The sequence below is a fragment of the Cricetulus griseus genome (genome assembly GCF_003668045.3).
Source record: "Cricetulus griseus strain 17A/GY chromosome 1 unlocalized genomic scaffold, alternate assembly CriGri-PICRH-1.0 chr1_1, whole genome shotgun sequence".
Lineage (NCBI taxonomy): Eukaryota > Metazoa > Chordata > Mammalia > Rodentia > Cricetidae > Cricetulus > Cricetulus griseus.
The window spans coordinates 173,888,112-173,911,045 of record NW_023276807.1 but is presented as its reverse complement, the minus strand read 5'-3'; the positions used below and the strand labels follow the sequence as shown (position 1 = coordinate 173,911,045).

At 44.4% G+C, this 22,934-nt stretch overlaps 2 protein-coding genes across 4 annotated transcripts in view; one reads left to right on the top strand and one right to left on the bottom strand.

The window, feature by feature from the left end:
• Rarb (retinoic acid receptor beta) overlaps positions 1-18,338 on the top strand; it is a 349,488-nt gene extending 331,150 nt beyond the window's left edge. For 2 of the 3 annotated variants that reach the window (XM_035452138.1, XM_027389383.2), the window contains exons 4-8: positions 3,942-4,102; positions 11,512-11,688; positions 14,036-14,240; positions 15,022-15,180; positions 16,926-18,338. In XM_035452138.1, coding sequence (XP_035308029.1) covers positions 3,942-4,102; positions 11,512-11,688; positions 14,036-14,240; positions 15,022-15,180; positions 16,926-17,122 — 899 coding nt within the window. In that variant the 3' untranslated portion in view covers positions 17,123-18,338. The remainder of the gene's footprint in view (positions 1-3,941; positions 4,103-11,511; positions 11,689-14,035; positions 14,241-15,021; positions 15,181-16,925) is intronic. The other variant, XM_035452139.1, reaches the window with a different exon arrangement.
• A 52-nt stretch (positions 18,339-18,390) lies between these two features.
• Positions 18,391-22,934, bottom strand: part of Top2b (DNA topoisomerase II beta) — a 61,942-nt gene continuing 57,398 nt past the window's right edge. Inside the window, exons 34-36 of the mRNA XM_027389382.2 lie at positions 20,485-20,610; positions 19,711-19,805; positions 18,391-18,879 (exon numbers count right to left, since the gene is read on the bottom strand). Coding sequence (XP_027245183.1) covers positions 18,712-18,879; positions 19,711-19,805; positions 20,485-20,610 — 389 coding nt within the window. The 3' untranslated portion in view covers positions 18,391-18,711. The remainder of the gene's footprint in view (positions 18,880-19,710; positions 19,806-20,484; positions 20,611-22,934) is intronic.

Below are 22,934 nucleotides of genomic sequence, written 5' to 3'. Positions count from 1 at the left end.
TGAGCCATACTAGTAGGAGCATGGAAGAGAATGGTGCTGAGTGTGATTCAAACTGTGGGATCCTGGATCAAGAGGTTTCAAAGGAGAAGAATTTTAGTATGTTACCTATAAATCATTCCTGTGATATTTTGGTGAAGAATATGGCTGCCTTTTGCCCTTGTCTGAAAGTTTGCCTGAGGCTAAAGTGAAGAGTTTTGTATTAATTCCATTGGCAGAGGAAATCTCAAAACAGGCTAGTATAGACTCTGTTGTGTGGTTTTGAGTGTTAACGCTAATGAAGATTTATAGTGAAAAGGAGAAAGCTGAGCAAAGACAAATACATGAGGAGAAAAGGAGTGCCAGAAAGTGGAATGGAGCTGAGTTCTCAGTTCAAGGAGTTAAATAGATTAAGAATAAAGGGGGTGATGACCTCAGGGCAATGTCCCATCCAGTTAAGTTTCCAGTGTGTGAAAAGGAATTAAAGAGCTGGTTGCTGGTGCACACTTTTAATCCCAGCACTCCAGAGGCAGAGGCTGGCAGATCTCTGAGTTTGAGGCCAGTCTGGTCTACAGAACAAGTTCCAGAAAAGCCAAGCTTAGACAGTGAAGGTAACCATCGAAAAAAGAAAGCTGGTGAAAATAGAATTGAAAGATCTGAGTTCAAGGCCAGCCTGGTCTACAGATCCAGTTTCAGGACAGCCAAGCTTTGGGCATGAAGGAAACTATTGAAAACAAAGTTGGTGAAGATGTAATTGAATAAGGGAGCTACGTTCCAGCCCCAGTAAGCAACAGAACTTGGCAACTTCAGCCACATGATTCTGGAGTTAAGAATAAAGGAAATGGGTTATGAAATTTGCCTCCACAACTAAGGAAAGCTGCTGAGGCCAGGCATGTCTGTGTGTGTGTGTGGGGGGTGCCCAAATGGGGGCCTAGGGAGGCCATTGTGTGAAGTTGTGAAGTTAAAGCCTGGATTGCCTTGGAGACCCCAAGATATTGGAGATCCAGAGCCAAGGGTTACCTGCCAAGGAGAGCTACTAACAGAGAGTGGAACCATCCCAAGAGAAAGAAGTGTGTTGCAGTCAACAAAGCTGAAAGGAGTTGGGAGATCTAAAGACTGCTTCAATGGCAGACATGATGATGCAGTTTGGAGCTTGCCCAGCTGGTTTTCAGTCTTGCTTTGGTCCAGTAAATTTCCAGTATGCTCCCTTCCCTATGTTTTGGAGCAGTGATGTATATCATTTACCACTATATGTTAGAAGTATGTGATCTGCGTTTTTATTTTAATTTTACAAGTGAAATTTTGAACTTGAGACTTTTAAATAAATTTGGGACTGTTATAGACTATGGGAACATTTGAAGTTGGACTGAATGCAGTTTTACATTATGATATGGCTACAACCCTTTGGGGGATAGGCAGTGGAATGTGGTGGTTTAAAAGAAAAAGGTTCCCAAAAGAAGTGGCACAATTAGGAGGTGTAGCCTTGGAAGAAGTGTGTCACTGTGATGGCAGGTTTTGAGGTCTCATATATGCTCAAGATACCTCCAAGTGTCTCAGACTACTTCCTGTGCCGTTGGATCAAGGTGTTGAATTCTTCAGCACCATGTCTTCCCGAATGCTGCCATAACCCCAGTTGTCATATTCCCTGCCTTGATGATAATGGACTAAACCTTTAAAATCGTAAGCTGCCACCACAAGTGGCATGTTGGGGTCGGTGGTAGGAATAGTGAGATTCATGTTTGCATTTTTCATGTGTATTGCTGTTAAGTTAGTTCTCTGAGGTGTGTGGCAAGAAAAGAGCTGCTGGGTCATGTTGTAATTGTAAGAAAAAAATCCAAGTTCTCTCAGAGCTGTTTGGTAAAGACCCTTGTTGCTTAGGTTTAACCTTTGTTGGCTAAAGCAGAGGAATGTCAAAGGAGGGGTCTAATGTCTTGTACAGGAGCCTTAGATAACTACACACAACCCTTCAGGATACAGCATCCTCTCCCTAGCAGAATACCATTCCTCAAGAGAGTCTAGGGACCACCATTCTGCCACTCTGTGTGCTGCTTCTGTTGTGTTGTGTCTACACACACACACACACACACACACACACACACACACACACACACACACACACTTTGCAACATGAAGCCTTGGGTCCTGTCCCTACATCTCCAAGGAAGGTCTATCTAGTCACAGAGCTACAAGAGCATACCATAAAACCCCTGCTTGGGCCTCTGTTTCTCCATTGCTTAGAATAGCTGTTCCAGGGACCAAGAAGGAAGGTACCAGCCTGTGTCCACTTCCTTGGTAGTAAGTGGATCTGGTAAAGAGAGAACTTGGCAGCTCTCCTCCTTGAAAGGGGACTAGGTGAGTTCTGTGGTCAAACCTCCAGGTTCAGGTATCAAGACACCCAGAGTGTTCCTCTTCCAATAAGTGGTCTCTCCTGGCCCTATGAGCTGCTTACACAGACAGTAACTTCTTCTCTGTGCCTTTGGCCACTCCCACTTCCTTCCATTCCTCCTCCATCCCCATCCTCTCTCCCCTTTCACACACAACCCCATCTCCTGTCCATGCAGTGCTTGAGGTCTTTCTAGTAAGGACACTGTGTATCCTGGTGACCTATGTGCCCTTAGGGAGACAGCCAGGCCAAATCCTCTTAGGCAGATCAGATTATGACCTGGGTCATCTTGCATCACACATGCCCAGGTCATGCTGGCATTGTACACATCCAGGCAGCCTGGGCTCTGACACCCCAGTGAACAAGGACTCCCTGGAGGGGTCATGTTATCTGGTATCATTTATCTGCCTGCCTGGGTTTCAGGTTCCCACCAAGAGCTAGAGTTTTGCATTGCACTCATTTACAGCCATGGAGAGAACTGGCCCAGAGAGGGGCCTGTCCCATAGCTCTGAGTCATGAACCCTCTGTGTACCAATGTCCTGTTGGGCAGGGGTGTGCAGAGCCAGGTGGTACCTATCTGCTGAGGATCAGCCAGCTACAAATGTCCTGGAATTAGGTCTCTGAATAAACAGGTGCCTGAGTAGACAGTTGTCATGGCTGAGGGGTTTGTAGTGTTTTAAATAACATTATAAATAACAAGATATTGTTTGGTTAACACAGGAAGTCTAAGCACACAAGCCATAGGAAAAGGAATCTTTTTAGGTACCAGTCAGTTGATTCTGAAAAACAAAAAAGTAAAGAAATGAGACAACTCAGATAGGTCACACCTCACTATGAAGTAATCTTGCTGAGTGACCTGGCTCCCAGGTATAAGGACCTGTCAGTAAGGGTTCCTTTGATGGGATAAATATCATGACCAAAAGCAAATTGTGGGGTGGGTTATTTCATCTTCGAGGTAGTAGTCCATCAGTGAGGGAAGTCATGGCAAGAACTTAGGGAAAGGACCTAGAAGCAGACACTGAAACAGAGGCCATGGAGGAATACTGCTCACTGGCTTGCTCCTCATGGCTTGCTCAGCCTGCTTTCTTATAACACCTAGGGCTATCTGCCAGGGGTGAACTGGGCCCCATCATATCAATCATTCATCAAGATATACCCTACAGGTTTGCCTACAGGCAATCTGATGGAGACATTTTCTCAGTTGAGTTTCTTCTTCCCAGGTAACTCTAGTTTGTGGCAAATTGATAAAACAAAACAAACAACAACAGCAAAAACACCATCTAGCCAGGACAGGATCCTTGCAGCTCAGTCACTGAGGACACCCCTTAGGACCCTTCCCACTCATGACATGCAGCCTGTGTTGGAGCTTCTTACGGGTCAAGCTTACACAGACTGAAGTGCACACACAGTGCATGGAGAAAGGCAGACACAGTTCTGCCAGAGGCGGCCGAGTTCCTATGGTGGCTGAGAACTGCTCCCGCCTTTCTGGCTGCTCCTATTCCAAGTGTCAGGGCTGGGAGAGGGGACTTCTTGCTCAGGCACATGGCCTGGCCCTCCATGACCTCTCATCTCCCTTTTCCAGCCGTCAGGAATGACAGGAACAAGAAGAAGAAGGAGCCTTCAAAGCAGGAATGCACAGAGAGTTATGAGATGACAGCAGAGCTAGATGACCTCACAGAGAAGATCCGCAAAGCCCACCAAGAAACCTTCCCCTCACTCTGCCAGCTGGGCAAATACACCACGGTAAGAGGCGCCTGCCCAGGATGCCAGGGATGTGGGCACAGGCTCTTGTGCACCTACATGGTTCCCATACAGTTTCCTGTGCTTGGCAAGAATGCTCACCCAGTCCAGCCCTGGGCCTGCCTGGCAGCCAGGCAGGACACCTGGTGGCTCTCCTCCACGTGCAGCATTAGGACAGGGGCTATGGCAGCTCTTCATCTCTGGGATCCAATTGTGTGAGGGGCTACATGCTGAGCGCTGGCAGCACAAAATAATTGCATTTGTGTCTCCTCTTGGGAATTATGGTCTGCTCAAGCCAGAAATTTTTTACATAGGTTGTGGCAGACATCTGACCTGGAGGGCATCTGGGATCCATCTTTTAAATATCAATCCAGTTGTAGATTCCAGGCAGGATTATGGAGCCATCATTCTCCGGGTCATGGTCTGGATTCTAGGAGGGTATAACTCAGGAAAGCCTGGAAGGGTACAGGACAGGGTGATATGGGCTCCATGAATAGGTGGTCCCATGTGTTCCACTGTTCAGTGAGAAGTAGCTTTCACTAAGGTTACAAATGAAGAAAGGGGCAGAGAGAGGGATAAGAGTTTGTGGGAATCTTCGGTCAGAGGATGCTCCAGATGGCTCATGGGACTTTGACTTTTCCAAGGAAGGTTAGCATGTATTTTATTCAGTATTATGTACACTCCAAGTTTTAGGCACACTCTGGGCACTCAGGAGATACTTGAGGAATGAATCAATACATACAACTACACTGCCATTCTGACCTCTTTCCAAGATTCATATTGTTGCCTATATTCCTGGCTAGTAAACGTGCTTAAGGGTTCCCCATATCTGGTCTGGTAAAAAGGCATGCTGGAAAAATAATAGCATGGAAATCCTTAGGATAAAAAGAAACAATGATTATGCCCTGCCAGGAAGGAGCAGGGACAGTGAGGAGAGGAGCTTTGAAGTCACACTTGAGGAGTACATGGTGTCCTATGCTTGGATGTTAGTGCCTATCAGTAAATGGCAGAGGTGGCTATGGAAGCCCAGAGGGCTCTGAACAACTCGGTGCTGGGACTTGCCAGGTGGACACCCAGGGAGCCCAAGGCTCCTATGGGAGCAGTGGCTGCAGTGATACCAAGCAACGGGTCCCCTGGTCAACCAGAGAATTTTGCATGTGTGGAAGCTGAGAAGGATGGAGAGTGACACTTTCTGAGCTCATGGGTCTCCGAGGCATCTGGCAATCCTGAGCACCACAGGTTGCAGTCCCTGGGCATGGCTAGAATCTTTTCACGAGTTTCTGGGACACTGAAGTAGCTCTACTCAAACCACACTGAAAAGCCACAGCCCCCAAAAGGCCATTCTGTGGAGGAAATAGTTATTTTGGCTCATAGTTTCAGAGGATGTGCCATGGTAGAGAAGTGCAGGAGTACTTTCCCTCATGGCAGGGGAGGTGGAGAGAGTGTGGGAGTACTTGCACTCATGGCAGGGGGAGGTGGAAAAAGTGCAGGGGTACTTCTTCTCATGGCAGGGGGAGGTGGAGAGAGTGTGGGGTTATTTCCACTCATGGCACAGAATAAGGTGGGTTGAAGTGACCAAGAAGCAAAAGTTACAGCAGCAAACAGTGGCTGGATATGACCTTCAAAGTTTAGCCACCAGTGACCCTGACCCTGTTCCAGCTAGTCCTTGTCAATGACGGTTCCACGGTCTCCAGAAGCAGCAGCATCTGCCTGGGAGCAAGTACTCAGACATGAACGTATGGGGAACATTTCAAATTTACACCACCATTGAGCCCACCTGGCTCCTGGCCACCAGCAGTCCCAAGTGGGGGACCATTTCAATGGAATAGGAGGAGGAAAAGAAGCAGAAGTTAATCAGAGGCCAGCCCCTCCCTGCCAGGCAGCAGGACAGCCTTCAGGATAGTGTACCAGTCACTCAGTGCTCTGAGCTGCCTCCAGCTGCTCCTTTCTTCTTGCCATCTCTGCACAGATCTGGCTTTGTTTCCAGTGTAAAGGACCTCAAATCCTTTCTGGAAGTAGGTGGGAACACACATAAATAACAGCAGCCACAGCACATCCTCTGCATGCTCCCAGTTCCGAACTCAGCATTTGTTCAAAGCTTTTTATAGGGAGCCAGTTGCTTCAAAGGCAAGAAACTTCCTGCCCCTTTCCTGGGGTGGCACACATGTCAGGCGCCTGTGGCATAAGTGGGCAGGGAAGAAGCAGACAGCCACCTCTGCAGATCTTTCACTGTGGCTTTTATTTCTCAAGTTATAGTTAGTCAATTGGAAATGCATTGGGAGGTCTGGGGAGAAGCAAGACTGGATGAAGGAAGGGCACAAATACACACCCACCATCCTCTTCTCCAGACCTGAGCAGGAAGCCCACCACCAGGTTCCAAGCTGTGTGATGCTGCTAAGGTGGCACTTACATCACCCTTTGAGCCTGGACTCATCTCTATAGTGGTTATTTTGGTACTATAGGCTTCACATGTAGCCAGATGGTTCTGTAAGTCTTACACAGTTTCTGGCAGAAAAGGTATGCAGAGTAGAGGGTTGTCTCCTGGGTCCTGTGAGTGTCTCGATGTCATTTACAGCCATATGCCTGGATTCTAGAAAAGTAAGGTGGTGATTGTGACCCTAGTTTCCTAGCAGCACAGGCACAGGGCACTTTTCTATGTGCTGCTGTTCACTCTGCTAGTGGGGATTGGTGGGACATAAATTGTCCTGGCAGAGGTTTGCTACCTTGAACCATGAAGATTCAAGGTACTTTAATGCTCAGACAGAATCATGTATATAATGATTCTGATACAGACAGAACAGACTCTGGGAGACAAGCTTTACAACAGCAGGTGTGTGAGCAATTTCAGGCACCTGCAGGCAAGGGCTTGCTTTTTCTTAAGAGAAATCACATGTGTGGCCAGGAAAGAAAAACCTAGAACTCAGAGAGGCTGACTCTTAGGGGAGATGTACCCAGGTTTGGGTAAGATGCTTTGGGGGATCATGAGACCAGAGTTCTGACCCCCCTGTTACCTCAAAGCTCTGTTACCTTGACATGACTCTCTAAGTCACAGTTCCCTGTACTACACACACCTGCCTGCCATGTTCAAGCCAAATGTATTCAGTTCTTACCATGTTGGTCTCATGTAGCTACCACCGAAAAGTTTCACTTACTGGGTAACTTGAAGCTACATTTTCTTTGCCTCCCATGGCAGGGGAGTGGAAGTCCACACTCAGTGTGTGAGCAGGGCCATTGCCTGTGACAGTCCCAGGCATGCCTCCTACAGCTTCTGCCTTTGGTGGCTGTCTTTACCTTTTCTTGCTTCCTCCTTCCAGCTTCCCACAAGCACCATCTCCTTTAGCTTTCTTAGAGCTTATCTTTGTTCTCCCACTGGCATACATGCCTAGCTGTTATGCATCAAAGGACATGGTGTCATGGTATCTAGGGTCCTGTTTATTGACCAGAAAGATTCTGGTCTCATGAATGACATCCTCATAATGGTGGTGCTGATACCTTGTAGCTATCTCATGAGAGCATAGGACCAGGAAGGAAGTCACAAACACAATGCAAAGTTTAAGTGACATTAAGTTCTCACCAGGAAATAAGAGATGAAACACCAAGAAAAGCATGGCTGCCGCAGCCTGTCTGAACGGGTGAGTGCCATCCCCTCTGCTTGCTCAGGGATCCTGTGCAGGCCACTGCCATTTTCTGGGCCATAGCCTCTCTGTCAGCCAAATAGAGCCGTAACTGTCCCTACCTCATGGAGTGTTGTGGAATGGAGAGTAGAACAGATAGAAGGCCCCATGTCTGAGGCAGCCTAAACAAGGAGTGGCTACATTAAGAGCATGTATGTACATGACAGAGAAGTGGAACACAGAAGACAGAGCCACCTCATGAATAGGACTTGGAGAACACCTGCCTCTTGAGATAGGCAAACAACTCCAGGCCTAAGGAGGGCAGCTACTTGGGAGAGGCTCTCAACACTTCCACAGAAGTTAAACTCAATTCTTCTGTGTCTTTTTGTAGCTTACACCCCAAACCCCATCCCTTGAGAGACAGCAAGGATGATTGCCAGACCATGGTTCCCCTGTGAGAACTTGACTGGGAGAGCCAGGGTAGGGGATGGGGCTTGGTGGGAGAGTACTAGCCTGGCATGCACATGGCCCTGGGTTCCATCCACAGCTCCATGAAGGAAGAGAAAACAGAAGAGATTTTTCTCTTCACTCCTTAGCTTAAAAGCCCTCAAATAAACCGCTGACCTGCCTAGGATCTGCCAATCATCTGCCAGCAGGCTTTTAGACACAGCAGATCTTGTCTCTGCCAGTGAGTATTTTTCTGAAAGAGATGCCAGCCAGCAAAGCAACTGAGAGAGTCATCTAGCAGAAAGGCTGTGCCATGGCAGAAGATAGCATTTAACTGGATTGACAGGGCTGGGCTTTTCCCAAGAAGGCCCTGGGGGACTGTGGGCCACAGCATTCTGGGAAACTTACTTTTCCATAGAAGCCCAGGGGACTTCCCAGGCAGGCAGCACATCCTACCCACAGTAAGGGCGGGCTCAGCCCCAGTGTCTATCCCCTTACCCCTCACCTCCTCTTCCTCTTCATCCTCACCTGCTTCTGAGCATCTTTTCCCCAGCCCTGTCAGTGCTCTCTGTAGCTGCTTTCATCACCAACCCCAGCAGGCCACACTCTCCACCTACTGCAGCAGGAAGATAATGTAGGAGCCATTTCAAGCCTCATGCCTATGAATCCAGCAGCCAGGATAATAAAACACGGGGTTATTTTGTGTTTTATTAACTGCCTTTTGCCTTCAGTTTGCATAATCGTGAGCTAGATTGACAGGCCGTTACTGGGTTGCTCACTGTTTTAATAGAAGGAGCCATAGGCCCCCCTCCCACTCCCACTCTTGCATGATGGAGCAGCTCATCCAAAGCTGATGAAGATTTCCTTCACACTGGCTGCATCCAGCAATGTCATTTTTTCCAGATGGATACTCCATTGTAAAGTGATTTCCCACCAAGCTCGCCTCTGCCCCTCTCCTCTGTGGCATATTTCTGTGAAAGGGATAAACTGCCTATTAAATTTAATTACGGCCAGAATGGCCACATGTCTTGATCTTGCACGCACACACTCCTGAGAGTACTGTGTTCCACAAAGATCTTTGAGGAATACACAGAATTAATCTGGAAGATGCATGCTTGTTTCTCTGGGGACACTGTGGAAGCCATCATGGCCACCACCATTCTGAGGCCTCCTTTAGATTCCCATCTTCAAACTCTTCCTCTGGATTCTCACTGATGTTAGAAGCAAAGATGGCTTTACTAACTTCTGTGGACAGATCTGACTGAAACAGGGCACAGAAGTTATTGGTTTGCAATGCTGAATTGCATTTGCAGAGATAGAGAAGTATTTGTCAAGAGAGCCATACACAAGGCCGAGGGAATCTAGTGTCCTTACATGGTTCAGTTTGTCTTGGATTTCCAGAATTCATGAAGATGTCTAGGTTACTTTCAGGAGAAACAGCCCCTTGGTGTCTCTTGTACAGAATGACAGTTGTTCTGTGGTATCTCAGACAAGCAAAGGCTTATGAGACTGTCACTCAACTTTACTGGGCTCTACTAAGTGCTCACTGTGTTGTCTGCCAACCAAAGAGCCAAGGAAGTGAGCCACAGATTTAGAGGTGAGAGCCATAATCATCCAGCACTGTAATCACACACAGGATATGAAGGGGGAAGTGCTAGAAGGTGGGCATTCTTCATAGAAGGCTAAGGACACTGATCAAAGACTTGAGAGAGTACCTGATGCAGGGGAAACTGAAAGTACGAAGGCCTGCGCTGGGCCATGGCCAATCATCAGGCAAAGCAAAGAGACCTGAAAGGATAGAGCTGAGAAAGTTGAGAGAGAGATCAGCAGGGGCCAGCTTTTAGCCTTAGAGATGAGGGAGGAAAGGGAGGGGAGAGAGAGAAAGCGAGAGAGAGAGAGAGAGAGAGAGAGAGAGAGAGAGAGAGAGAGAGAGAGAGAGAGAGAAAGTAATCCAAAGGATGTCACCTGGGTAGGAGTGGGACAATGTGACAACGTGTATACATCTGGGACATTTGACTCATGTATGCCACACCTAAGACTGTAGCTCTGAGAACCTGTTAGGCCCCAAGCTCTTAGCTTCGGCATCATTAACTGCACTATGGCACTTTTTGACCTTTGCTTTCTTATGAGACATTTCAATGCAACATGGAAGTTGAACAGTATCAGAAGCCCTTTGGCCACTGCTGACCACCTTCTGTTCCACTGTACTTTTGTAAAGTGCCTCTGGCCACTATAGGCTACCTTCTGGTTCCTCACACCTCTGCCACAGTAGTTAATATTCTGTGTATATGCAGAGCTGCCACCATCCTGCCCTTCAGTGCATCAGTGTGTGTTCTAAGTATGACTAGAAACTGCAGTGTCACCACTGAGTAAGGCAAGCCTCTTGGACACCTGAACTGCTCACTCTATACTTTCTTGTGCTAGTCTCTCCTCCTCATTTGCTTTACATGGAACTCAGAGAAGGTTCACACTTCAGCCAATCAAAGTCCCTTTTTATTTGAGTTAAGCTTCTGGAGTCTAATTTACATGAATTTAATGTAAATTTAATTTACATGAATTTACATGAATTTAATGCTTCATCTTCTCAAAGGATATGCATTGATGCGTTGAAGACCATTGCCAACACTATGGAAAGGTTGCTCCTGCATCTGTGATCACCACCCTATTCATTGTCCCCAGAAGTCACTGCCCCATCCTCCATCGGTGCAGCATTGCCTTCTCTATGATGCCCTGGGATGGCCCAGTCTTGTGCATCTGCCTTCCTCCCTTTAGTACAATGCTTATGGCTGCTACAGATGGGTATCCACCTCCATTGTATTGATGACACCCTGCCATCCACTATATAGAGATTATTGAGCATCAGGACAGTATTGAAGTGTGGTTTGCTCTCCATAGCTGCCCCTGTGCATTGTCTTGGGTGGCTCCTGGGCTTTGTATGTTATCTGGGGCTCATGGTGCCCTTGTGGTACTTAGCATGTTCCTGAGTCTCCTAAGAGTAGATCCAGAGGCTTCATTTGACTCAAATTTGACCTAGGGCAGACTGAAGCTGTTGCCCCTCACAACACTCACATAGCAGTAGTAAGCAGTGATAATCAATGTCTAGAGGCATCGGTTCCTGGCATAGACAACAACAGATCTGTCCCTCCTTCATTAGGAGTAGATGACTACACAGAGCAGCTTACCCTCATTTGCTCGCTGGATGTTTGTGGCTGGTGGAAAAGTCTGTGCAATTTGAAAGCAGGAATCAGAGGAAGCTCACAGAAAGCACTTGTGAGCCTATTTGAGGGAAGCAGCTCATCCCTACCTCCTGGTGTCATATTGTCACTCATTCCTCTTCTCCCTCCCTTTTAGAATTCCAGTGCTGACCATCGGGTCCGACTGGACTTGGGCCTCTGGGACAAATTCAGTGAGCTGGCCACCAAGTGCATTATTAAGATCGTGGAGTTCGCCAAGCGTCTGCCGGGCTTCACCGGCCTGACCATCGCAGACCAGATCACCCTGCTCAAGGCTGCCTGCTTGGACATCTTGGTAGGATTTTTTTCTGAACTCTAGAAGGAAGGAGGGAGTAGGAGAACAGGAGATGGAGGCTACCGGGAGCTTTTGAGACTACTTCCCAGTCTCACTTCCTAAATCTGGAGAGGCCTTCCCTTGTGTTGGAATTTCCCCCGACTGACAAAAATTCAGAGGTCCCTGGAATTTGACAGGGCTTTCCTTGTATGTCCTTCCTTTGTGACAACCCCCAACCCCCACCACACCAGGTGATCATGGGAGTGGTTCCTTATTGGCCTTCAGTGGTGGCTTGCCCCTTGGCTTCTGCATACCTTTTTCCAGACCAGGCCTAGTCATTACAAAGAGCACCTCCCTCCCTCTGTTCATGAGCCCTCCTCACCCTGCCCTGGAGGCCCATGGGACATTTGCAGCCTACGCATAACATAGCTTTGCAAGTGCTCAAGACCACAGGGATTCCCTGGCTCAGCTGAATAGGAGACCTGGCCTAGCCCATGGCATAACTTTGGGAGGCTACCACCTGTGGTCTAGGGAAACTTGTCTTAATGTAGCTACTAAATCAGACATCAGGCAGGTGCAAACTCTTGCTCTCACAGGCCTGGAGGCTGGGAGCCCAGAATCAGCCAGCCAAAGCTCTTGGGCTTTAGGTCACGGGCCCTCCAGCTGCTTCCTCACCGGGTTGAGTTCTGTGGTCCCTTCATATCTAATGAGCACTAATATCTTCTCAGGGCTGCATCCTCATGATCAACCTAGGCTTACTCTCCCCCAGAGGTCTACACCTCATACCCTGGAAGCGGGGCTCTAACACCAAGTACTTCAGTGGTGGGGCTGCAGCGTGTCCATAGCAGTTCTGTGGTCCTTTCTATGCCTGTGAGAATGGGGAATTCCTCAACCATAGCTTCCAGAGCCTCCAGAGGGAAGGCCAGGTTCTATTTTAAAACCATGGGGCTGGAGCTAGGGTAAAGGGATTTTAAAGGCAGACATTGCTTCCATCTGGGGACCACGATGCATACAGCCTTATGACTAAGAGGCAGGGCTTTGCCTCACATAACCATCCTATTGCTCATGACAGTGGACTTTCAGTGAGCCACCCTCAGCCTATGTGAGGAGAAACCCTGGGTAGACACTTCCCTTAGGTGACTTAACCTCTGCTGAGCAACATAGAGTGTCTGCAGGAGGAACACAGAACGCAGAAGCCTGCTTCCTGAAGGTCCTGCTCTGTGAGAATACAGAGGATAAGGCCCTGGGGGAAGGACCTGATGACTGCAAAGAGCTCACCAGGCCTGGAGCATTTAGGGTGAGGTAGAGAAGGCAGGAGTCCTGCAGGATGACTGTGTGCCTAAGTACAGGGTGCAGAGCACAGTGAGGTTGTAAGCCACGACTACAAACACAGGCTTCTAGAATTGTCTGTGCTCCATGGTGGGGTACAAGTGCCCTCACCCCCAACTTGACTTGCTCCTGATCCCTGCCACGCTGATGACTCTGTTCCTGATGCCTGCCTGTTTGATTCAAACTCAAGGAAAGCCCTTTCCTTGAGTTTGAATCAAATTCATTGTTAGCTATGAGGCTGAGTAAATCATGTGGCCTGAGCCTTAGGGCTCTTATCTGTAAACAGGACTTTTCTGAAAGACTGAATGAAGACATGTTATATTAGCTACCTTCCTTGTTGCTACAATCAAATACCTGATAGAAGCAACTTAAGGGTGGTTTATTTGAGCTCATGGTTTCAAGATACAAGCCATGAGGATCTATAGTTTGTGAAAGGGCTGGTCATATTGTATCTGGGGCCAAGATAATGCCAGTTCTCGGTTGACTTCATGCATCTTCCCTTTTTATTCAGTCTGGAATCCCCTAGTCTGCAGGATGGTACTAAAGCATTCAGAGTGCATCTTGCCTGATCAGTTAAGCCCTTCTAAAATACCATCATAGACACGCCCCAAAGTGTGTGTGTTCCCATAGCAATTTAAATCCTGTAAATTGACATGAAGATTAGCCATCACAGTTGGTAAGGATCACCTTACTTATTTTTGGTTGACTAAACTTTTGAAAATAGAATTTTGTTCCTCTTCTTCTCCATAGCACCTGGCTTGATGCCTGAGAGATAAGTCCTCAGGAAATAGATATTTCAATCATTATTTCTCAAAATATGTGTCCCACTTATTATTCCCTGAATAACCCAGCTCTGTTCTTAGACATCTGCCTATGCGTAATGAAAGAAGACACTAACATTCAACAATGGGGCATGTTGCCCATGTGAGGCCCAGGCTCCTCAGGAGTCCCTGCATCTACTGTAGCTTTGGTGGGTGCTATGGGGACAGGCCAGCATAGGTGATCCAGCAAGTGGACATACATATTTTCTTTCTTCCAGATTCTCAGAATTTGCACCAGGTATACCCCAGAGCAAGACACCATGACCTTCTCCGATGGCCTTACTCTGAATCGAACCCAGATGCACAATGCTGGCTTCGGTCCACTGACTGACCTTGTGTTCACCTTTGCCAACCAGCTCCTGCCTTTGGAAATGGATGACACAGAAACAGGCCTTCTAAGTGCCATCTGCTTAATCTGTGGAGGTAGTGACACCCTGGGACCTTCATGAGATCCCACACAGAACAAGTCATAGGACAGCATGCGGGTCCACTGGGGTTCTCCGTGTGCGTTCTTCACTGCATGAAGAAAGGCAGTGGATACAACTCTCATGCCGGGGACAGTTGTACTTTCTCCTGTTGTAAATTAAGTAGTGGTATATGAGCTCCTTCTGCTCTGAAAGATATGCCAAAACACAGTTTGTCCAGTTTCTCTTGTGGGAAACAGGGACATTTGTAAAGGCAGGATCATACTGCTATATGCCTAAGGACATTTTAGTGGTGACCCAAATGACTTGCATGTTATTTCTTAATATTGCTAGAATGATTCAAATCACTGTCTGGGATCCCCTACCATGCTGGTGTATGCCTGGTGGACTGGAGTAAAGTATGGCCCTTCTTTGTAGTGACCCCTGCTGACTAACCAGAAGCCAACATTAGTTTAAAAGTAATGGCTGTAATTAAGGGGTAGGTTTTTCTACCTGGCTTTCATAGCCAGCCTGCCCAATGTGCTTTTTTGTTCAGTTCAATACTGACACCATCTGGTCATGAAGGGAATTCTTGACTCTGAACCAGATCAAGTGGGCATCAAAATATGCTTAACGAAAGAACAACTATCACCGCTTAAAGCAATTGCATTTATTCAGGTTAGTGTGCGACTGAGTCACTAAATAAAGCCACTGTACAGGAGGAATGGGAAAGAAGGGGATGGGCAGTAGTCCTTCAGCCTTGGGTCACTAAAGAGTGAATACTTTCTCCTGCTATCCAGACCGCCAGGACCTTGAGGAACCAACAAAAGTAGACAAGCTCCAAGAACCACTGCTGGAAGCACTAAAGATTTACATTAGAAAACGTCGGCCCAGCAAGCCCCACATGTTTCCAAAGATCTTAATGAAAATCACAGATCTCCGCAGCATCAGCGCTAAAGGTATGTCTTCAAGGACAGAGGGGAGGGCAGAGCTTTGCCAGCTTTGCTTTTTAAAAGCCATGCTTTAATCTTAGGAGTCTCCTGACTGCCTAAGTTGGAACGTCTGCCCCACAGAAATCAAAAGGAGCTAAGAATCATCTGAGCACCCATATGTGCACACGGTTAAAGAGTTCCTCAGGGTTCTTTAAGAAGACTCTTGACATTGTCTCTGGCCTGAGATTAAGAGAAGCAGAAAGCAGATACCACTACCCCGTGATACTAAGAGATTATTCAGTTTTCAAATGGGATGGCTAGTTAGAAGAGCAACTCTTCTAGACAGTGTATTAACTTTTTAAATAATTATTGTTGGGGCTTGTATGCATGCCCTTGGAAGTTAAGAGACAATTATGTGGAGTTCCTTCTCTTTCCATCTCTACATTCATTCTAGGGTACCAAGTCAACTAGCTTGCACAGCCAGCTCTTCGCCCTCTAAGCCATTTTGCCATTTCTTCATAGTGTATTTAATTTTGAGTGTATGCATTTCATACTCAGATTTCTATTACACTTGTCCTGTTTTTCCTTTGCATCCTAATCCCTAGAAACAAATGAGTAAGACTTGGGGGTCACCGTGGCTGCAGCTCTGGTGTAGGCAAGTTAACTACTGTAATTCTGTGTAAAGGAATTCTTGCCTGGTTGAGAGATATAAATAGTCTCACCTCATGATTCTCACTCTATGTGGCAACTCAGGCAATTATACAAATGCCTAGAGCCATCTCACAGCTGAGTGCAGAGGGCTTTTCTATGTAGAGATGACTCAGCAACTATTCCTTGTGCCAGCTATGCTATTAACTGTCATTAGCAGACTCCATACCTGAGGATCTCGGCAAGCCATGACACACATGCTCCATTTCAGAAGGTCGTAAATGCACAAAGTGAACTTGTCCAGTGATAAATTCTAAGTTTATCCCAGCATGGGTTTAAGAGAAACAAAAAAAAGAGACCAATGCTTGAGTGGAGTAATTATGTATGTATGTATGTATGTATGTATGTATGTATGTATGTTTGTAAATAGGGCTGTTAACATCACTCTCCATAGATGCCACTGATCTGAGGACTAATAACCATGAATAGAAATCTCCCAAGTACCATATTAACAGAGTCCATAAAAACCCTAGCCACATGTTTCTGAAGCAGTTTTCCTGTTATTTATAACCAGCTGCATGAAGGGCTGTGGGATCTGTGATGGCATAGAAGCATCCTGTTCTGGACTGGATTGCAGAAAACCACTACACGTTGGGGACTCAAGTCCATCCTTCCATTGTGGAAACCACCCATCCCTTCACCTATATTTTCTGACCTTTCATCAGGAACTTCTCTTTGTAAATTTATGGAGTCTGACTGAAGCACTGCAACTATCTAATCTGCACATTACACATTTCTACAGCTTTTCCTTAAAGTGAAAATGAACCAAACTCAGCCAGCCTCTGGAGTACTGTTAGTACATATTCTGTATTCAAAGGGAGTGTTGGATCAGCCTCCACCTCAAAATCAATCTGATTGGGATCTCAAAGCACACCTGACACTGACATTCTGGTGGCCCACATTCCCACTGTAAATACCTTTATATTTTTACTTCTAATAAACAGGTTCTTTTCACAAAGACCTGTATTTCACAACCCTTTCACACACCCCTGAAGGTGAATGTTGGTTCCTTCATATCTATCCGACCACGTATCTAACAAGTTTTCTATTATCTTTCAAAAAAGGTGCAGAACGTGTAATTACCTTGAAAATGGAAATTCCTGGATCAATGCCACCTCTCATTCAGGAAATGCTGGAGAATTCTGAAGGACATGAACCCTTGACCCCAAGTTCAAGTGGGAACACAGCAGAGCACAGTCCCAGTGTCTCACCCAGCTCAGTGGAGAACAGTGGAGTCAGTCAGTCACCACTGCTGCAGTGAGACACTACCAGCTACTGCAGACATTCCCCAGGACCTTCAGTTCCGAAGTGAAAATGCAAGGAAAACATTTTTACTGCTGCTTAGTTTTTGGACTGAAATATGTTAAACTCCAAAAGGACCAAGAAGTTTTCATATGTATCAATATATATTCCTTACTGTGTAACTTGCCTAGAAATACAAACTTTTCAAATTCTGAAATTCAGCCATTTCATGCCACCAGAAACTAGTTAAGAGCTTCTATTTTCCTCTCTGAACAGTCAAGATGCATGGCAAAGACCCAGTTGAGATGATTTAGCCCTGGTTAAGTTTCTGAAGACTTTGTACATACAGAAGTATGGCTTTGTTCTTTCTATCCTGTACGTTGGTGCTTTCTTTTGTCTTGCAAACTCAATAACCAAGACACCAAGGTTATGGAGCAGACTACTGTACATCACTGTACATCTTGCTTTCATGAATAACAAGGCCTCATGGTAAGGAACCAGGACCTTTGTACAGTACAGGATAAGACTAAAGACGCTCTGGTTTAAGTAATGTGGAAGCTTCTCCTTGCTTTTTGATGCTCAAGCTGCATCCTTTCTTTTGTGTTGCCCAGATAGAATATACCACTTCACTGCACTAGCAGAAGAGAATTCTGTATCAGTGTAACTGCCAGTTCAGTTAATCAAATGTCATTTGTTCAATTGTTAATGTCACTTTAAATTAAAAGTGGTGTATTCCTTAATGACACAACTACCGAATGAAAAAAAGATGCATTTTTACAGTCATGATAGCCTCCAAGGCAAAAACACTGTCCAGTGTTAGTAAGTTTGTTTACCTGTTCACAAGCCATTGGAGAGATATCACAGGATAATCAGCAGGCTAGTCTGCCTGGACTCTAGTAGCCCAGTGTCCTTCCTGACTCACGCCTGATCCTGGGATTTCCCCCAGTCTTGATGCTTGAAGGTATAGGCAAGTGGCCTCTTCTGGCCTTGTTCAATCACTATGACGCAGAGTGACAGCTGTGGTAGAGTGGTTGACAGACTCAAGTGTCAGGTTCTGAGTTCTCATGTAAGCACTAGTGGAATTTTTTGTTTTTGATATATTAGCAAAAGTCTGTGATGTACTTTCACTGGCTCTGTTTGTACATTGAGATGGTTTAACAGTGCTTTCTATGTTCATATACTGTTTACCTTTTTCCATGGAGTCTCCTGGCAAAGAATAAATATATTTATTTTAATTGTGTGTGGGAACTTTTACTATGGTTTCACCTTCAGTAAAGAGTCTGAGAACACAGTTCCATTTTTAATGTTTAAATTTCATTTCAAAAAGCAGGTCTGTAGTCTGCAATCATGACAATTAAAATCTGTGCTAATGCACGGTAATCTATAACAATTCTACAAGCCAATCAGACAACACATGACATTTCAATGAGTAAAAAAGAGCATAAAACTGTATGTGTAAGAACAAAATGTTAAAAGGCCTACCACAATAATAAAAAACCATCAATTACATCATCACATTAAAATAAGCCAGATGTACAAAATTCTGAGACAGAAAAGACAAAGGACAACACAAGATATTTTTGAAAAATGTTCGTGCTCTTTGGGCACTTAATTAAACATTGCAAAATCAACATCTTCTTCTTCATCAGATTCTGCAAAATATTTTACTTCTTTCCTAGCCCGACCAGTCCGTGGCAGAGCAGGTGGTTCAGAAGTGAAGTCTGAGGGAAAGATGTCTACATCTGAATCCTGATCAAAAGATGTTTTCTTCGGTTTCTAGACCCCCCCCCAAAAAATACAAAAGATTAAAAATCCCGAAGTTAAGGAAAGCCTATGGTTAAGAACTAGTTATTCCTTATACTTACACTTATGGTGTATTGCCAATAATCAATCATACTTTAAAAATTAGAATTGGCATGCTAACTTAGGCCTAAAATGAATTATGGATGAAAGAAACAAGATTAAATATAGTAAGTAATTAGCAACTTTGGGCTCTTATGTTATCAAGTTATAGCCTCATCAATGCAGCATCACTATTCTGAAATTTTTTCTTACTCAATAAGTATACACAATGTTAACATCGGAAATTATTCAAGTTGCTCTATTTCTAAGAACATATTCAGAATTCATGCCAGCAGAACAAAGCTATACACAGTATGTAGCATACACTATCACAGTGTTGATAAAATATTTTAAAAGTCACAGAACAGGCAAGAGATAGAGAAGGGAATTGATGGTAAAGAACAAGTTATAAAGCTATAACCATCCATATGTATATTTTTAAGTTTTAATAGGAAGAGAAAATAAGTGTCTTATTTACTCAAAAGAGAAAGGGATTCTAAAGGGTCAGATTAATTAAGACCACTAGGCACAGTCAAACAAACTCAATTTTTAAAAATTAAATTAACCTGTTTATAAGAATATTCTAATATTCAAGTAGCACACAACTACAATAGTTCAATCAATAAAGTAGGAGATTCTATAGTAAGTTGACTTATAGTACTCTCCCATTGGCGAGAAATGAATGTAGAGCTCTCCCTGGCATTCTAACAGGGAGTGACCACATGCAGTGCAGACCCTGAGCCATGTTGAGGTGTACTTGCTTACCTTGCTGGCTGTTTTAGATGGTTTCCTCCCAGGGTTATAATCACCTTCATTTTCTGAGCCTGATGCTTTCCTTTTCTTGGCCCCTCGGCCTTTACCTTAAAAATACATGAAAAGAGTTTTCCTCTCAAAGGTCAACAAAATACAAGACAGATGCCCAAGTCTTATAATTATTTCTACATCCAATAGTGGAGCCTGCAATCCTACCCTCTTGCCTTAAGTGACATTCGTATACTTTGACAGCACCATTTTAATTCCGGAGTACATGTGACTAAAGAGTATTTTAAAAATACACTTAAAACAAGTGAGAAATCCTGAAAATAAGTTTCAGTACTAAGCCCTTATAAAAAGACTAGCATTTTGCTAATATGACTCTTGAAACTAGGAACAAAACTTGTTACAAGAGTGCTTAAGTTACCTGTCACAGCTGATAGACTTACCAAGGCTTCAACACACATTCCTACATTATGACTTCCACAGGCTCTATGATAGTTTTCTTAGCTTTCTTCCTATTCTATTTCTCTGGCCTATAGAATAAGATCCTGCCTCAAATATGCCATACAATGGAAGTGAGAGACAGAGGTGGGAGAAACTCAAGGGAGTTAGTTCATTGTAGCATCTTTTAAGCTTATTTTTAGTATAGCTAGCTAATCTTGTCAATGTTTAAACTGATGAGTAATGTTCTAAACTGCTTTATGTCCTTTAATACTACTTTATTAATAACAAAATCCTTTCCTTATAGCAAGTGTTTAAGGGTTATACAAAGACAGTCCTCACCTTTTGGTGTTGTAGTCTTCTTTGGAATGCCAAATTCAGAATCTGAGTCAGAGTTTACAGTCTCTACAACTTTCTTCTGTTTAGGTGCTCTCTTGGCCTTAGGGGCTGTATCTGAAGGTGGTTTACCTATTAAGCAAACATCCTTTAAGTTGGCCACTGTAATATATTTACCAACAAACCAAGCTGAAGTGAGTTCTGTAACAGTGGACTCTTTTTTATTTATTTATTTTTTTTAATTGCTGACAAGAAGCTGAGTAGCCAAGAAATGGTTTCTCTCTGCTTGGTGCCAATATAAAGGCAAATATCATCCCATGAATGACAAAATGAGTCTTATTCAATTATGCATAATTTTATGTGATTCAATTGAAATATTTTAAGCACGGGGCATTAAAAGGAATTAAACAGTATCTTTTAAATATATATATTCATGACTAAAAAAGTATCTCTGACACACTAATTATAACCACACACTAAGTTCTAGCTTATAAAAAATGATTAGTAGGGAAAAGCATTTTTATGGGGTCCTCAAATAGAACAAATATGAAGCAACTCATTTCCCTCCAAATGTGAAACCTAGTCTTGGCTTTTTTATGTGGGAAGAAACATGAAAATCCTAGAGCAGTAGATGCAAGGCCTCACTTTGCCATAATATGTTTTTAAAACAAGTCTTGTGTTTACTTTTCATCTGTAGTTCCATGTAAACACTAATACTCACTTTTAACTTGTGTAACAAAAATGAGTCTGGAAAGCCAGGGAGTGGTGACACATGCCTTAATCCCACCACTCCGGAGGCAGAGGCAGGTGGGTCTCTGTGAGTTTGAGGCTAGCCTGGTCTACAGAGTAAGTTCCAGGATAGCCAGGGCTACACAGTGAAACCCTGTCTGGAAAAAAACAATGAGTCTGGAAAACAAATGTATTAGATAGACTGAAATGAACTGCAGACTGTGCTTTAAAAACTGAAGTGTTGTTGACTTGATGGAAAAACAGAATTGAAACTCAAGATGAGATACTCAACATAATGCCCCTCACTGGCTAATAGCAGGAAGAACCTCTACATATGGTAGAGGTGGCCAAAGGCTATGGCTTTTACTCCCTCTGTGTCCTCATGACTAAATCTACCTCAGGAATTCAAAGGCAGCTAGCATGAATGCAGATTCATCACAGCAAGGCAATAGGGACTACAGCTTTCTCTCGTAGTGTTTTCAAGCTTGAAGAAGTTATGTGGCACTTTCAAACCCTCAATCAAATTAGGTCAGATATCTAAATATTATAGGATGCCTTTTGCTGCAAAATATTGGAACTACAAAATATAATGTGGACTGTAATATATGTAACTCAGGGTTAATGTATATAATTCTAAGGTGGGAGGGGCATGATATGTCCCTTGAGATACTATCTGTAAATTTTATTTCAGGAAGGAGATAAGGAGATCTTGCTGAAGTCTTTGAAGACAGTTTCCTAGTTCAACTAACACAAGACCTATCTAGCTAATAGAGAAACAGCTAAATAAGTTAGGGTAGTCTTGTCTTTTAGTTAATGTTAAACTAACCCATTAGCTTAATGAAGGAAACAGGGTGACAGATTTCAAGAAGGGATACTGGCCCTACAGTAAAATGTTTTTGATTGCTTAAAAATTTACATGTATATGCACACATGCCTGTTTTTCTTTATGTGCTCCATGTGCATGCAGTGCTCACATGACCAGAAGATGGCATCAGATCCAAGGAACTAGAATTACAAGTGGTTGTGAGTCACCTGATATGGATGCTGGGAACTGAATTCAGGTTGTCTGAAAGAACAGCAAGTGCTCTTAACCCCCAAGCCATCTCCCCAGCCCCAAAAATGTTTTGAAAGGAAACTGTAGAGTCTGTCTCAGTCTGAGTTCTCCAGAAGCAGAACCTGACTAATGTCAGGCTATGGATTCAAGAGTAAATATTTACCCAGTAGGTAATGAAAGAAAGTATAGAATTGAGACAACGAAGAGCAGCTAGTCATGAGTAAGTTATCAAGCCAGTCATTACTCTGAGAACTTAAATAATCTTTTGGGGGAACTTTGGAGAGCCAATACAACAGTCCCAGAGTCAGAATCTGAGAGGCAAGGACACTCACTGATCTACTTCTATACCAGCTTTCCTAAATCACTGGTGCAAGGGAGCTAGGGGAAGGGGGAGAGTTAATAGTCTAGCACAACTGCAAAGTCAAAGTCATCAGATAAAGAAATGCAGACATGGGCCAACTTGTCCTGGAGAAGTGAGAGGAGCCTGTTATGGGCAGCCACCTAGACTGCTAGCTACACATGCTTCTCTAAGCAGCCTTGTCAATCACAGGTCTAGTGCATTCAGATAAAACATGGACTTTAAGATGGTCAGGATTGTTTTTCTGCTATACTCAATACACATGCCTCTATGATGTATATTATAAATTTTCTTTTCTTTTAGGGAACAGTCCAT